The sequence below is a fragment of the Colobus angolensis genome, unplaced genomic scaffold, assembly GCF_000951035.1.
Source record: "Colobus angolensis palliatus isolate OR3802 unplaced genomic scaffold, Cang.pa_1.0 Scaffold5, whole genome shotgun sequence".
NCBI classification, from domain to species: Eukaryota; Metazoa; Chordata; class Mammalia; order Primates; family Cercopithecidae; genus Colobus; species Colobus angolensis.
The window spans coordinates 11,512,761-11,530,443 of NW_012118487.1; the positions used below are offsets into that span (position 1 = coordinate 11,512,761).

The 17,683-nt window shown below is 36.6% G+C and overlaps 1 protein-coding gene across 1 annotated transcript in view; it reads right to left on the bottom strand.

The window, feature by feature from the left end:
• Positions 1-17,683, bottom strand: part of WDR17 (WD repeat domain 17) — an 85,113-nt gene that overhangs the window by 14,119 nt on the left and 53,311 nt on the right. The window contains exons 14-22 of the mRNA XM_011959582.1: positions 16,282-16,431; positions 16,065-16,195; positions 15,653-15,778; positions 14,281-14,436; positions 10,083-10,147; positions 6,183-6,315; positions 5,301-5,392; positions 4,129-4,228; positions 2,220-2,359 (exon numbers count right to left, since the gene is read on the bottom strand). Coding sequence (XP_011814972.1) covers positions 2,220-2,359; positions 4,129-4,228; positions 5,301-5,392; positions 6,183-6,315; positions 10,083-10,147; positions 14,281-14,436; positions 15,653-15,778; positions 16,065-16,195; positions 16,282-16,431 — 1,093 coding nt within the window. The remainder of the gene's footprint in view (positions 1-2,219; positions 2,360-4,128; positions 4,229-5,300; positions 5,393-6,182; positions 6,316-10,082; positions 10,148-14,280; positions 14,437-15,652; positions 15,779-16,064; positions 16,196-16,281; positions 16,432-17,683) is intronic.

The window sequence follows — 17,683 nt, forward strand, 5'->3', positions numbered from 1 at the left end:
CAACAGCAGGCTATTAGTAGTAAAGTTTTGAGGGAGTTGGAAGTTACAGACGGATTTTGGACTGCTTGGGGGGTTGGCACCCCTAACTCTCATATTGTTCAAGGGTCAACTGTATACGTATTTCTCTTTTGCCGCCAATTTTTTTTTTTCTTTTTTTTCTTGAGACAAAGTTTCATTCTTGTTGCCCAGGCTGGAGTGCAGTGGCGTGATCTTGGCTGACTGCACCCTCCATCACCTGAGTTCAAGTGATTCTTCTGCCTCAGCCTCCCAAGTAGATGGTATTACAGGCGCCTGCCACCATGCCTGGCTAATTTTTTTTTTTTTTTTTGTATTTTATTGTATTTTTAGTAGAGATGAGGTTTCACCATGTTGGCTAGGTTGGTCTTAAACTCTTGACCTCAGGTGATCCACCCACCTTGGCCTCCCAAAGTGCTGGGATTACAGGTGTGAGCCACTGGGCTCGGCCCTTTTACTGCTTTTTACCTTCACTTTTTAAAAGCAAATCCCCTTTCATCTGATGATGACTTTTAGCATGAAATCAGCCATCTTCGTGAATAAATAATTTGAATTAGGCTTCATGCTTTGAGATGAGGACAAGTCCCTATGTAATTGACTATTACAGCTCTTGATAGAGGGATAACTAGATACTCTCAGAGGAGACTCACCATTAAGTACACTGAAGTCTAAAACTGATGGTAGGGTACTACTACATTTTAGTGGGGGAAGGGAGCTCTTACATTACTGTAAGATATATGTAAAAATCAAAACAACTTTGAAATTCCTGATTCACTATAAAACCTTCAGATTCAGACAAAAAAGAAGAATGTAAGTGTTGTTCTTTTTCCCGAGTTGGCTGCAGATAAGAAAGTGGTACAGGTTGGATATCCCTCACCTGAAATGCTTGGGACCAAATGTGTTTCAGATTTCAGACCTTTTTGGATTTTAGAATATTTGCATATACATAATAAGATATCTAAAGGGTGGGACCCAAGTCTAAATACAAAATGTATTTTTGTTTCATATATACCTTATACACACAGCCTGAAGGTAATTTTATACAATATTTTTAACAATTTGTGCATTAAACAAATTTTTGTGTTAAGTACTTACATGTGGAATTTTCCACTTGTGGTTGTCATGTCAACACCTGAAAGGTTTCGTATTTTGGAGCATTTTGGAGTTTGGATTTTTGGATTAGGGATGCTCACCCTGAGTAGTCTGATAGCTAATAACGCAAACTTCAGAGCTGATTTATGTAGCTTTGAATCTTGGCTCTATCACTTACTGCCACCTCAGGAAAATCAAAACCTACCACATAGAACCTAGTGAATTTTTACATATAAAGTACTTAAGATTGTTCTTGGCACAGAGTAAGCAGTATAGAAGTGTTAGTTAGCATTCATTATTATCATTACCACCTGCAATGTTCAGTAGTTACAGTCATCTGTATAGCTCCACCTCAAGGGTGCTGTGTGTGTGCATGGGATTTCTAATGGGGAAAAGGTCACAGTCCTGATAAATTCATTTAGAAACTTCTTGAAGTCCTAAGTATTTGAGGGAAAGAAAAGATAAAAATCTAAAATAATCTTTATTCCATAAACATCTACTGAATGACGGAATCCCATATTTCCTAATAGAGCCTCTGTAACAATGAATTGTTTGACTTAAGGCCAGGGCTCCGCAGATACGAGCTGGAATTGCTCTGCCCTGGATTTCCGGGCTACCCCAGGTCATTCCCAGGGTCTCTTTCTCTGGGTATTGCCAGAATCTGGGGGAGGTGTCCTGTTTCAAGTGTCCAGCAAAACCATTTTTCTTGCTGTTTTATATTAGAAAAGTGACTTTATTGTCCAACTTTAAAATAGGACACAAGATCTGACAAGAAAAAGTATAGATATGCAGAGTTTTAAGATGTGGGAATATGTGTTCTGATCACCTTAAGAAAAGTACCTTTGTTGTCTCATGATACTTTAAGTGCTTGAAATATTATGGAATTACAACTGGGCTACTTGAGAATGGATCATGGCAGATTTCATTATACAACCATGGTAGTTCTCATCATTATGACATTGTTATATCATTGTTTCCTTCCATAATCTTATCCTTTATAAACAAGGTGATCCTATATTCTCCCAATGCGTATCTTATCAAATGGAATTTATAATGTTTTAAAAATGTATTCCATCACTACGAAATTATTCTTTGAATTTCAAAATTCTTACCATATTGAAATCATCATGCACTTTCTCGCCAGTAATTCTAGGGCATAGTGGGTTGCTGGTGCTGCAGACTCTCCGAGTACTGTGCCCACACAGACTGCCAGCTCCAGTTCATTTCCGCGAATCAGGTATGCCATAGCAAGCTTGCTCAATAAGAAAATAATTTCTTCAGTTGCATAGATGCTGGGTAGGTTCATCACTCCCCTCCAAGCTCATAAAGCAGATAAAGCAGTATTAATCTATAAATCAATTGTTCTTAGAAAATATTGACTGTAATAGCCCTATAAAGTAGTTATGTAAGAGTAATTGCAATTTTCAGATGGAAAAGTTATTAATGAGACATACAGAAAATGTTATCAGGTCAGAATTAAGGAGTTTAGAACCCTTAGTTCTATTTTTGTACTTAATTAATAACACTCTATGACATTCTCAATATGTCCTTCAATCTCCATATCAGAAAAAAATGTAAATTTTTTTTTCTTTTTTATTATACTTTAAGTTCTAAGGTACATGTGCACAACGTGCAGGTTTGTTACATATGTATACTTGTGCCATGTTGGTGTGCTGCACCCATCAACTCATCAGCACCCATCAACTTGTCATTTACATCAGGTATAACTCTCAATGCCATCCCTCCCCCCTCCCCCCTCCCCATAATAGGCCCCAGTGTGTGATGTTCCCCTTCCCGAGTCCAAGTGATTTCATTGTTCAATTCCCACCTATGAGTGAGAACATGCGGTGTGTGGTTTTCTGTTCTTGCCATAGTTTGCTGAGAATGATGGTTTCCAGCTGCATCCATGTCCCTACAAAGGACACGAACTCATCCTTTTTTATGGCTGCATAGTATTCCATGGTGTATATGTGCCACATTTTCTTGATCCAGTCTGTCACTGATGGACATTTGGGTTGATTCCAAGTCTTTGCTATTGTGAATAGTGCCGCAATAAACATACGTGTGCATGTGTCTTTATAGTAGCATGATTTATAATCCTTTGGGTATATACCCAGTAATGTGATGGCTGGGTCATATCGTATTTCTAGTTCTAGATCCTTGAGGAGTCGCCATACTGTTTTCCATAATGGTTGAACCAGTTTACGATCCCACCAACAGTGTAAAAGTGTTCCTATTTCTCCACATCCTCTCCAGCACCTGTTGTTTCCTGACTTTTTAATGATTGCCATTCTAACTGGTGTGAGATGGTATCTCATTGTGGTTTTGATTTGCATTTCTCTGATGGCCAGTGATGACGAGCAAAAAATGTAAATTTGTAAGAGCTTCTTCAAGATTTTACAGTTATCTATCACTTCCTAAAGTCAATATATCTAAGGATAAATGCACAATAGAATCTATATCTTTAATTAACATTTGCTTATTAAATTACAGTCAAGTGGAAGGTACTTTAAACCTATAACTTGTGAATAATACACTGGAAAATAAGTGCTTTCATTTGTATTTTTTCTTATAATCCTAACAACTTTATGTGAAATAGGTAAGGTAGGTATTCATATGTTCATTTTAGAATTGAAGACATTTGAGATTCTGAGAGTTAAATGACGTGCCCAAAGTCAGTATGTGAGAGGAAAGACTCAGATATTTTGGGTCGATGTCCAGTGATTCTTCCCATTACTACACTGGCGCTTCTCATATATGTTGAAATGTTTAAAACAAGGTTGTTACAAATAGGTATCTTGTGGTAGAAATAAAAGAAAACAAAAGTTCATAGTCTATGTGTACTTAAAACAAGAACTCATAGTTTATGTGTGCTAATTAGGAATGTAATTACTTAATTACTTAATTGAAAGGCATGCAAAACCAGATCTCACACAGAAAGTCACCATATCTTTTCCTCTCAAACACCATGACATATCTAAAAAACTTTTCATTCGCACAAATCAGTTTTAAATGTCATACCTCAATATTATCTACGGCAAGATGGCAACATGTGGCTAGTACTGCTCGACCATCTTGAAAATACCATTCTGCCAGTTCTTTACTGACTTCGTGCAGGAGTCTAGAAAGAAAAAATGTATGTATTCTGTATAAACACAAGTATTCCATTATAAAAGCAAACCAATACTTTTTAAAAGGTATGATAAAAAGACCAAATAAAATTTAATTTGACATGCTTGCTTTAAAGACTTGTTTTTGGACAAAAATAAATCAGGAAAGTGGTCTTTACAAGTATATGGTCTGATAAGCCTCTCCCTCCCTCTATCCCCACAAATGTCAGAAGAAAAGCCTGATTTTAAAAGCTTACCATCCTGCATTGGACAATTTATGACTCAGCCACAGGGAAAGTTAAGTGTAGAAGAATTGCAGGTTGAACTGAAATTTTTCAAAATTTAGGTGGTATCCAAAATGCAGCTAGCATGTGTTAGCTTTCTAAAATGTCAAGTTTAGAAATGGCAGAGAATGGCAGTAAAGATACAGGCAAGAATACATTATTCTCAACACATTATTTGCTTAACATTTCATGATCCTCTTCTACTCGATGAGTGTCTTAAAAGTTTAAATATCCTATTTTCTAGGGTAATAATAGGAGCAAATAGAAAGGATGGGGGAAGGCAGACTATTGGATTAAAAAAAGGTTAGAGGGCTGAAAAATTCTAATTTCCATTTCTTTTTTAAAATAACTATCAGGACTTCTTCTTTAAAAGATGACCAAATGTTATTCTAGACACCAATATTAGGGTCTTGGGATTATAAACTACATTCCTGTGAACTTATATACACTAACTTTAGAATAAAACATGAATAAGCAGTCTACCTTATTTTCATCATTGGTCCTCTCCAATAGGTTTGATTAGTTTGTAAGTGTTTAGGTGCCTTACTTGCCATCTCTCTAGTAAAATGCATTTTGCTTTTCTGAAAGCTATATAAAATGTGTATAAACGGAGTCTCCATGCCTGAAATTTCTCTATTCATCTAGGAGTAGATGCTGTAATGGAACTGGATCATGGTGAGAAAGGTTGAGGCAGTCAAGTCCTCAGTATACAAAGAAGGATGAATTATAGAGGCTTTAAAAATTCCTAAAAGGAAGACAACCATAAAACATATGGACCCAGAGCAAATAAATCACTCACTCATTAAAGTCTTCCTTGTAGATATCATCAGAATATGAAGCTCCTTTAGGCATAGAAACATGTAAGGGCTGCATATTTCCTTCACAAGCAGCCTAGGATTTAATTAAATATTGGATTATTCTTGAGCTAATTGTTGATAATTGACACATTTCAGAATATTATTTTGAGCAAAGTATACTTAATGTTTGAAATTTATACTATAATTTGGAGATAATCTTAGAATTTGAGGAGAAATGAGATGTTAATTGTGTGTAGCAAAAAAAGCTTCAAGTGAATTATTAATAAAAATAAGTTGTTCAAATGCATGGTATGTAACATTCAGCAGCATGTGAAAAGTTTAGAGTTCAGAGATGCTTATATGTTTAAAGTTCTAAAATAAGTTCGGCTGTGTGTGATGGCTCATGCCTGTAATCCCAGCACTTTGGGAGGCTGAGGTGGGAGGATCACCTGAGGTCAGGAGTTTGAGACCAGCCTGGCCAACATGGTGAAACCCCATCTCCACTAAAAATACAAATGTTAGCTGGGCATGATGGTGGGTGCCTGTAATCCCAGCTAGGGCTGAGGCAGGAGTAATCGCTTAAACCCGGGAGGTGGAGGTTGTGGTGAGCTGAGATCGTGCCATTGCACTCCAGCCTGGGTGACAGAGCGAGACTCCATCTCAAAAAAATAAATAAATAATAAAATAAAATAAAATAAGTTCACTGTGTTCAGAACAAAAACAGTATGCTCTCAGATGATGAGAAAGAAGGCCAGGAAGGAGGGCAGAAACCAAACCCTTTATGGCTTTGTCAATTAGGTAAGGGTGAGTTAGTCAACACAATCTTCTCCCTTCTACATCCTCACCCATCCATGTGTGTGACTTGTGTAATTACATGGTTTTACCTGTGCAACAAGCAGAGCTTCTTTAAGCCGACCCCTTGACATGAAAAAATGGACCAGCTTTTTCACATCACCAACGGCTATGCAGTATGGAATAACATCATCCTTATCTTCCTGGATTAATTGGTCAGCTCTCCTAATAAAATAAGGGCAATTTTTTTAAACAATATATTTTTTGAAGGTTTTTAGGTGAATTAAGATTTTCTGAAAGTATGGCTAAAATTTGTCGCAGATTTCATAAAGCCCTTTGGCATATCACTTTTAAAAAAGACATTTTATAATCAAATTACATGTGGAAGACAGATAAAAGTTGCATGAAGTAATAAATACTATAGGAACTTGTTTGCCCTTAGAACATGACATAAAATAATATATACTATAGGAACTTGTTTGCCCTTAGAACGTGACATAAAATATGCCTGAACATTTTAGATCTTAAAATCAATGTAGTTTATCTATTAAAATGGGCAATTAGTCTATTCAAAAGTATGTTTTATACAAGATATTGTGATAGGATATCAGGTGGATTAAGCAAATATTTGGGTATCTACATTGTTAAAGACAGATAATTTTCATTGTTTTAGGAAGCGTTAACAATGAATAGAGAACCTTGAAGCTCAAGTAGCTTAAAAATCTCTAAGAAGGAGAATATAGAAACATAAATATTAACAATAACATGTAGAAGGTTTAAGTGCCCTCGTGAAGAAGATGAAAGAAAAACAGTATTGTAGACATGTGAAGGGAGAACGGGAACGGTAATCTTAGAGACTGTGAAGGGTGTACATGTCTCTGCACCCATCTCTCTCTCAATCTCTCTCCCTCTCTGTGTGTGTGTATATCTTCCCATCTAAGTCTCAAGTATTTTCTCAATGACTAACCCCCTAGTTAATTCTACCCTCAATGTTTAACCTCAGTTTTGTTTAAAAATTACCTGGTCTATTTAATTTATGCTACATTTGCATTAAACCAGAATTCAATTTTTAATCTTTGGGTAGGGGTAGCAGATATTTTTCAAGCTGAAAATGGAAAATAGTTTTCATGATATTTGCCAGCTCACTGTTAACAGTCTCCCAATTTCATAGGGTCATCGAAGTATTCCTCAACGGCTATGTTTTTACTATGTGACTTTGATTTGTCATAGCTGTTTAGAAACAAGCTGGTTACAAACAATGATCTACCTCCCTGGGCATTTGAAACTATGCTTGAGAGACTGCCAATTTGGATGAATGGCTGGATCTATAAAGTATAAATGCAGGAGTTGTGGAGAGACTACTTTCTGGCAGCTACATGGGCTAAGGGGTAGAGAACATCAGGAGTTGGCTTTCAAAGATAAATGAAACAGAATTGGAAGAGTTTTGTATATTCTCATTTGCCTCCTCCTATTCCTTCCCCACTAAATCTGTTCTAATCTTGCTTCAGTCTCCTTCTTTCTACCAAAACAGCTCTTATTAGATCAACAATAACCTCCATGTTATCCAGATTTCTTATTTGGGCTACAAAATCAAGACTGCCTATTGAACAATACCACAAAATCACAAGGAACTTCAAGCTCAACATGTCCAAAGAGAACTAATGATTTTTTTGTGCCATTTGATTCAAATCCTCTCCTAATGGTTTTGCTTTTGTTGTTGTTTTAGTTGTTTGTTTTTAAATCCCAGTGATTAGCAACAGCTTCTATCCAGTTTTTCAAACCTAAAACCTAAAAATTTTTTGTGTTACCTTCCTCATCTCTATTACCAAATCCAGTTAATTTTAACTCCTAGATATATCAAATTCATCTGCTTCCCTCAGTCCCCGCATCACTACGTATGGCATCCACGCTACTGCTGTCTCCTGACTCGGCTATTCTAAGTGCCTTCTAACTGGCCTCCTCATATCTGCTATTGACCTTCTCTAATCTGTTCTTGATATTTCAGCTTGTGCGGACATTCTAAATGAAGAACTGGTCACATCGGTTTCTACCCTATTTAAAATTAAACCCTTTAATGTCTTGTGTTCCTCTTAGGCTAAGGAAAAAATAAAAAAGCTTACTACATTTACAAGGCCCTAAAACCTCTAGCTTGTGCCTACTCTCCCTTGGCATCACTTCCCCCTGGCTCTTGCACTCCAGCTACAGCGGCCTCCTTTCACAGAGTTCCTGTACTCTGCTCCCTAAGCCTGGGATGCTTCCTCTGGCCTCTTCACTTGGTTATCTCCTATGTATTCTTTATAGCTCAGTTCATATGCACCAATCTTGGTCAGATTTCCTTTGTTCCAATTTATCTGAGGATACACCACATTTTAAATTCATAGCATAGAAACCAATGTAGTAGCATATTAATATGACTAGATGCTAGTAAAATGTGTCAATAATCACATAGAATACAAACTACATTTACTTTTATTCTGCAATATTAACACTGAGTGACTCCACCTTGGTCTTAAATGGAATTCCATTAAGTTTTTGCTGAGATTGAAATAATGTTTTGTGAAATAAGTATCCTCTGCTAACTTGACTTTAAGGATTTGGTGAGAGCAGTAACATTCACAATTGTGCTGTGAGGGTACAGGGACTTAGAGCACTGGGGATTCTTAAAGCTCAGGAGAGGGAGCCTAAAATCTGAGGGCTACAATCAGCCTGTTGCTTCACTTTCTGTTGGGAGAGCAGGTGCTAGGGAACAGTCTACTTTCCCATGGCAAATGTGTCAATCCTTCCGAATTCTATGTTTACCCTTTGATTGATTTTTACTTGTGTCCATAAGAAGCAGTTGATTTTTTGCCACTAAACCATGTTCCATAAAAGAAAAATCCAAATTTCTGTTTTAATGTCAGAAGCAAGGTAACGGCATAATAATATATAGTACTCTGTAAGCTTAGCACAGTGATTGGCATAGAGTAGGCATTAAATAAGTATTTGTTAAATGAACGAATAGCATAGAAGAGAGTAGAATAAAATAGAGCAGAGAATAATCATATGTTGTAGGTTTAAACGTGTCCCTCTAACAATATGTTGAAGTCCTAACCCATAATACTTGTGAATGTAACCATTTATGGAAACAGGGTCTTAGCCAATGTAATTAGTTAAAGTAATATAGGTCATACTGGATTAGGGTAGGGCCTCAATCCAGCATGACTCATGACTTATAAGAAGAGGAAATTTGGGCACAGAGACACACAGGGAATAATGCCATGTGAAGATAAGGGAGAGACTGGAGAGACGCATCAAAAAGCCACAAGATGCCAAGGACTGCAGGCGACCAGACACCAAGAGAGAAGCATGGAACTAATTCTTTCTCAGAGCCTCCAGTAGAAACCAACTTTGCTGACAACTTGATTTAGACTTCTGGCCTCCAGAACTGTGAGAAAATAAATTTCTATTGTTTTAGGCCACCTATTTTATGCTAATTTTTTTACGGCAACCCCAGGAAACTAACACTTGAGAGCAAATCTTGTTGGTTTACTGCATTCTAAAACAAGAATGCTTAGTTAAGTTTCCTCAGTGCTCAGACCCTTCTTTATCATCAGTGCCTTCCTCATGAGATCCATGGGGAAGAAATGGCAGGAATTAGTGCCTACAGAGAAGATTTTTGGGATAATTCATAGAATAGTATTTTACGAACCTATGCTAACCTTCAGGAAATCTTGCCACTTGTATTTCAATACCAACTTATTAATCAGTGAGTATGCTTGCTGATTTGTCCTTCTCTCCATAGACCTGGGGAAATTTGCCTTCTGCCATCTTCATCAGAGGCCACGTCAAATCCAAGAACACCAAAATTATTTGTAACTGATTCATTTCATTTACTGTATCAGCAGATACAAAATGTAGTTATTATTTAAGACAACATAAGAATAAGAAATCTCAAGAGCTACTGCCATATTTACATATTGTTTCTATTTTAACATGGACTCTCTCTGCCTTACCTCTGCATTAACTTCTTCCAGTATTTCACAGAGACCCCTGGTGCAATCGACAGGGCTTTGTCCCACTAGAATAGAAGGCAAAAAGAGCAGGAGCATATTAATTTCGGTTGCTCTATATAATTCTTAAGACACTTAAAAAAGATTCCTGTTTATAATATAGAAATTTTAGAGTTCTTGAGTCCTGATTTGGTACCTTCTGTCTTCTTTTTGTTCCGTAGTCTTAAAAAAAATCTTTAAAGAGCACTAATTTTACCCCTCTTAATAATATAAAAGAAGCTGGGCATGGTGCCTGATGCCTGTAAAGCCAGTGCTTTGGGAGGCTGAGGTGGGAGGACTGTTTGAGTCTAGGAGTTTGAGGCCAGCCTGGGCAACACAGCAAGACCCTCATCTCTACCAAAACAATTTTTTTTTTTTTTAATTAGCCAGATGTGGCGGTGCACACTTGTAGTTCTAGCTACTTAGGAGGCTGAGTGGAGAGGATTGCTTGAGCCCAGGGGTTCGAGGCTGCAGTGAGTCGTGATCACATCACTGCACTCCAGTCTGGGTAACAGAGTGAGACTTCATCTCAAAAAACCCAAAACAAAACAAAAGAAAAAACAAAGTAAAAAAGACTGTATTGACATGGTTAAATTCCAAGGACCCCTCAGCGACTTAGGGAAGGACTAAATGGCTGGTGTCATCACTTACAAAAGTGTCTTTAACTTGATGGAGCTTGAAGAAGTTGAGAAAATTATTTATTTTTTATTGTTATCTTTTAATTCTATTTTCCACAAATTTTTAAAACATTAAAATATTTTAAAATAAAATATGTAAAATTATATTATTTAGCTAAGGAAAATCCAGTCCTAAACCCAGAGAGTAAGAAAGAGAAAAATGGAAGGAGAGACTGAGGGAGAGAAAGGAAGAGGAGAAAAGAAATAGTAACTAAAATATGTACTTTGAAAAATATATTGATTCATCTTCTAAAACAACTCCAGAGTAATTTGTTCTATGGTGTTCAAAATATTAACATTTTTATTTCACTACTACTTACATAAACAAATATACCATCTATGTCTCTTTTATCCTTTCCTACTCATTTTAATAAATTTTATTTATTGTCATTTCTTCATTTAACTGATAATACTTGTCTTCATATTTAAAAATTGGACTTCTATTGAAGAAGCTCATTGTTTAATAAAGGCTGATTGTTACTGTTATATGAAAATATAGATTTCACTGAATTCCAGTCTAGAGTGGAACTGAGAAGAAAATTTTCTGAAATATCACTACATGAATCAAAATTCATTCTAATTAAGGCTCTTCAGAACACTAGGGTTCTACTGTAATTATCACTAGAAAATTGGTAATTAATCAGAAAAGAGTATGTTAAATTTTAAACAGGCAATTTTTAATACTACATATTTAAAATCATGTTACCTAAAAGGTATCTTAAAATATGTTTTCAGGAGAAATCTGTCTCTAATGGAAGAAAGAAGTTGGAATGTAGATTAAATTAACTTTGAATTCACCAAACTCTTTCAATAGAAACTTGTCTAATAAATAAAAAAATTAAAAGTTTACCTAATCCCACAGTATTAAGCTTAAACAAATAAAAAACTTTCCTAAGGAAGTGATTACGAACGATTTTAAGGTCACCCATATTTTTTTTCTTTTTTTTTTTTTTCTTTTGAGACGGAGTTTCACTCTTGTCACCCAGGCTGGAGTGCAATGGCATGATCTTGGCTCACTGCAACCTCCACCTGCTGGAGTCAAGTGATTCTCCTGCCTCAGCCTCCCAAGTAGCTGGGACTACAGGCATCCGCTACCATGTCCAGCTAATTTTTGTATTTTTGGTAGAGACAGGGTTACACCACGTTGTCAGGGCTGTTCTCGAACTCTTGACCTCAGGTGATCCACCTGACTCAGCCTCCCAAAGTGCTGGAATTACAGGTGTGAGCCACCGCGCCCGGCTTAGGACACCCATATTTCTAACAACTTGCACAGTTTTATGGATCATTTTAAGTATACTGATGAACCTGCACAACAATAAAATTATTAAGCTTCACAAACAGATACCTGATTTAAATAGGCTTTGAGTTAAAGGCAGTTTCAATTATATTTAATCAAATACAAAACTCAGAAAGATAAAGAATTACACCGTTCTATCAAAATTTATTAATTCCTTTTCTCCTTGGCTTTTGATAGATCTTCTCTGCAGTAATGGTGCTTTAAAAAAGCAACTTTTAGTTAAATATTTACTACTTTACAAGGAAAATTTTTACATTGCTCCTAAATTAAAATACTTTTAAATTTATAAGGCCTTTTCAATAACATTTTAAAATGGCACATTATTTGGGGTCAAGCAGTAATTCATTGTTTTCTTGAAGTATGTGGAAAGTAAAAAGGTAAGCTAAATTTAGTTTTGATTTATTTTAATGTAACCATATTGCCTAGTTTTACTTTATATTATTTACAAATATTCTTAATATCATGCTTTGTAGCTACACAATTAACTAACTTAAACATTTTAAAAGATGATAAGCTATGAGATAAGTCCATGCCATTCTAACCATTGTTTTGGTGAGGCAGGGAAAGGAAGAATTTTCACCGAACTAAAATGCATATACAGAAAAAAGAAAGGTCCAATAAGTTTACACAAACTGAATGTGCCTATGTAATCAAAATCCAGGATCAAGAAACAGAAGCCCCATTCTCCCCTGTGTTCCATTGTAGTTACTACCCATCTACTAAAGGGCAGCAAAAGCATCAATTCATCCTAACCTTTTTGTAAAAATCAGTTTTGTTGATTTAGTCCTCCCTAATCATCATCCTTTATCAGATGATATTCAGCAGAAACCCTTCTTCTGGCCAGTGTGGGATTTAGTTATGACAAGTAGTATTAGCAAGGGGATTCTATTGTGAACAAATTAGCCAACATAGTTTTTTGTTTGTATGTTTGTTTGTAAGAAGTTTAGATTCCAGCTTAGGGTGGTAGTTCTTAAACTTCAGAATGCAAGAGAATAACATGGAGAGCGTATGAAAACGTAAGATGGCTGGGCTCCAACCCGACCGTTTCCAATTCTGTAGGTCTGAGGTGAGACATGCATAGGGATCCCCAGCGATGCTAATGCTGCTGTCCTGGAACACTTTGATAACTACTCTCTTAACGTCTACACTTAATATCAGATTGATAGAGAATCAATTGGATCTGTAAAAAAGTAAGCTTCCTTTTTTTTTTTTTTTTTTTTTTTTTTGAGACGGAGTCTTGCTCTGTCGCCAGGCTGGAGTGCAATGGTGTGATCTCGGCTCACTGTAACCTCCGCCTCCCAGGTTCAAGCAATTCTCCTGCCTCAGCTTCCTGAGTAGCTGGGATTACAGGCACATGCCACCATGCTGGGTTAATTTTTGTAGTTTTAGTAGAGGCGGGGTTTCTCCATGTTGGCTAGGCTGATCTCGAGCTCCTGTCCTTAAGCGATCCTTCTGCCTTGGCCTCCCAAAGTGGTAGGGTTACAGGTGTGAAGGGGTGAGACAGTGCACAGGGTATATACATTTATTTTCCTTTTGTTTTTTCCTGAGATGGAGTCACCCAGGCTGGAGTGCTGTGGCACGATCTCGGCTTCCTGCAACCTCTGCCTCCCAGGTTCAGGCAATTCCCCCTGCCTTAGCCTCCCAAGTAGCTGTGACTAGAGGTGTGCACCACACGCCCAGCCAGTTTTTCTTTTTTTTTTTTTGTATTTTAGCAGAGACAGGGTTTCACCATGTTGGCCAGGATGGTCTCAATCTCCTGACCTCGTGGTCCACCCAACTTGGCCTCCCAAAGTGTTGGGATTACAGGTGTGAGCCACTGCGCCCAACCTTTTTTTTTTTTTTTTTTTGAGACAGGGTCTCTTTCTGTAGCCCAGGCTGGAGTGCAGTGGTATGATCATAGCTCACTGCAACCTCTGCCTCCTGAGCTCAACCAATCCTCTCATCTTAGCTTCCCAAATTTGGGATTACAAGTGTGCACCACCATGCCTGTCTAATTTTTTGTGTTTTTTGTAGAGGTGGGGTTTTACCATGTTGCCCAGGCTAGTATCGAACTCCTGGGCTCAAGAGATCCACCCACCTTGGCCTCCAAAGTGCTGAGCTTTTTATTTTTAATACTTAAAATTGAGTATATTCTTAATATTTAGACTACTATGTTAAACTCATCAGTTTCACTTTCATAGCGCATTACCTCTCCAAGTTCAACCATAAGTTCACAGTATCTCTGAATTTGTCCTAATCTCAAGTGGATTTCAGCAGCTTCCTTCAGTCTTTCTTCTTTAGTAGGTATACCAATACCACCACCAAATTTAGACATCTTGACTGTTGTTAGTTCTTGAGCTTCAGACTGGTTTAAAAAAGAAAATAGAATTTAAAAAAATCTGTCATATCTTGTTTTGTATGTGTCACAATAATTTGTTGCATATTTCAAAATAACTAAAAGAGAGGAAGTGAAATGTTCCTAACACACAAAGTAAGATAAATGCTTGAGGTGCTGGATACCTCAGTTACCCTGATTTGATCAATACTCATTGTATGCCTGTATGAAAATATCACATATACCCCATAAACTATTATGCATCCATAATAATTAAAAATTGTAAAAATTGTTTTACAAGAGTTCATGATAACAATGAGCATATAAACATTACATGAATACATACTTCAAAAGCATATAGCTCTGGAAAGTCAATATGTTAAAATTATTTTTCTCTATAAAATATGATACCTTTCTAAACATAATATTTTGGGGGGCGTGTGGGGGTGGGACACAGGAGGGGAGAGACTGAATCCCATTGTCTTTAACCCTGTCCAGGTGTTATAGTTATACAGAACAGATAAAAGGTAATGATACAATAATATACAACAATACAGAGAGGCCTCTAGTAAAAATAAACAGTTACTGGCTTACTTTAATTAGCTCCTCTCCTGTCAAACAGATTTTGCAGTTACAGTCATTCGGTGTTTAGTTTGCGATTAAAGAAAGAACTTCCTCATTATGGAAAAAATTGCTCCTTATGAGTATTAGATCACATCTCTGGCACAACTGTCTCCATGCTTTAACAGTTCACTATAGATATTCCAGAAAAATATACAAGCAATTTTTTCTTTCTGGTCCCAGCATGGGTTTTGTGGTTAGTACTGTAGATTGCCCCAGGGATGAAGTAACTACTAGTTTTTAGCAAAATTCATGAAGAGCTATAATATGATCATTTTTTATAAAACATATCCCAGAATAGCCTATTAGGCCCTCTGAGACTAAAATTAGAATAGTCCACATGTCACAATCATCTGCTAATAGGGGAAAGATAAAGCATTTCAAGGAGTTCCAAGTGATCTTGAAGGAATTTCATGAGACTCAAACAATGATAACCACGATTGACTTAATCTGTTCCTAAGTAACTCACTTTCATGATTCATTTTACCCAAGACGCATCTCCTCAGTGTTCATTTATTTAAATCTACCAATCTAATCATACGTATTTTTCAAATCATTTTTATATTTTAATAGTGAAAAGGCAAAACATTTGCTTGAGTACATCATATTTGCATACTTTACTCACTGTTCTAAATTTAATCAGGTGTTTCAAGTGCATTATTCCTTTGCAGTAGTTGGGAGGAAGTAAGCTATCATCCTGTCCTTTTATCACAGCAACCAAGTTCCACAAATTGTCACTGCCACCTGGAGGCTAGAGAGTTGATAAAAAATAAATATGTAACAGTGAATTAAAAACCTCATAGTATTTTGCATCTTCAAAAATATTATAATGCAGGCATATCTAAATTTAAAAATTAATAAAATACATATTATCTCATGTATTGTTTCCAGTTTCACATTTGCTTTCTTATAGTGTACAGATTATGGTAAGAGGCACCCCATGAATTAGAATGGTACATGTAAATATGTGAAAATAGTTGTAAAGATTCATGTTGGCTAAAGGGAAAATATTCGCATTTAATTCCTGTAATACTTACGGATAAACATTCTGAAAACCATCTTAGTTTTTTCACTCGAGATTTAGCAGTTAGTTTTTCTATTTCTTGTCTAATATCTCTTGACACTTTACCACACAGTAGAGGAGGAGTGCCCGGTTCTACAGCATAATCTGAAAAACAGACATAATTCAGTGAGAGAAGATTTCTCATAAAACGTTTAGAAATAAACTCTAATACATGTATATATATTCCATACCAGTGTTCCCAATAATTTCTTCCCAAGACCTGTCTGCCAGAATATTTATTGGTACAGGAGTGATTAAGGCTGTTAATGACCAGAGTCTCACTGTAGAGTCACGAGAGCAAGAGGCCATAGTGAAGGGGCGACTGGGATGGCAGGTTAAACCTGATGAAAACAAAAATCTAGTTTAAGTAAAGTGAACATTGAAAAATATTCTTTATTTATATGTGCTTCACTAAACTTCTACAGAATTGAAGCTATGAAGAAATATTGTGAGTAACTGAAAGGTTCTCAGTCAACCTTGTATCTGCATTTAATATATTGTCTTAAAATAATAACAGAATGCAATAATAAATCATTTCATATATCCCATAAATATGAATATAAAATTGAGTAACTATTAGAGGCTGGACATGGTGGCTCACGCCTGTAATCCCAGCACTTTCCTGGGAGTCCGAGGCGGGTGGATCCCTTGAGCCCAGGAGTCTGGGATCAGCCTGGGCAACATGACAAAATACCATCTCTACCAAAACTACAGAAACTAGCTGGGTGTGGTGGCACGTGATTGTAATCCCAGTTACTTGGAAGGCTGAGATGGGAGGTTCTCTTGAGCCTGGGGGGTGAAGGTTGAAGTGACCTGTGTTTGCGCCACTGTATACCACCCTGGGCAATAGAGCCAGAGTGAGACTCTTGTCTCAAAAAAAAAAAAGAAAGAAAGAAAGAAAAAAGAAAGAAAAAAAATTATTAGAAAGCAAATGGTCATGGATGAAAGTGTGAAAATTATATTTCGTGTGGTTAAGCAGCAACAAGTATACTATAAAACCAATAGCATACATAGTATCTGTGAGTTAATGGATGGGCAGATGACGTTCTAGTTAAAAGATGAAGAGTTGGGGACCTTTCAATTCGAACATTGACAAACATGATTCTCACCCACACTCAGTCCCACATTGTCTTGGCTAAAAGGCCATTGTGGTCAAGCATATGGATTTGAATCTGATCTAGACTGAGGTTACCTTCTCTAAGAAATCATTGCTGCCCATTTATTCCTATCAAGGTTTAAGGATGAGAATAAATGCAAACAAGAATGAAAGTGAAGAGATGTGCAAATGGTAAGTAATCTGATTTTCCATAACCACGTTAATTATATTAAAACAACTTGGGATTATATTCAAAAACAAAACACTGTAATAAACATCCAAGAATAGAGGAATGGTTAAATAAGTGATATCTACTCTATTACTGATTTCCTGTTAAACAACTTACCTCTGGAGTGATGTCAAAGGAAGGAAGAAAAACAAAAGCCAGACATACATATACACGCCCATTGCAATATGTATGCATTGTGTGTGTGTTTGTGTGTACACAGAAATGGGTGCAGACGGGGCGAGGGGGAGAAAGACACCACAGTGCTAAC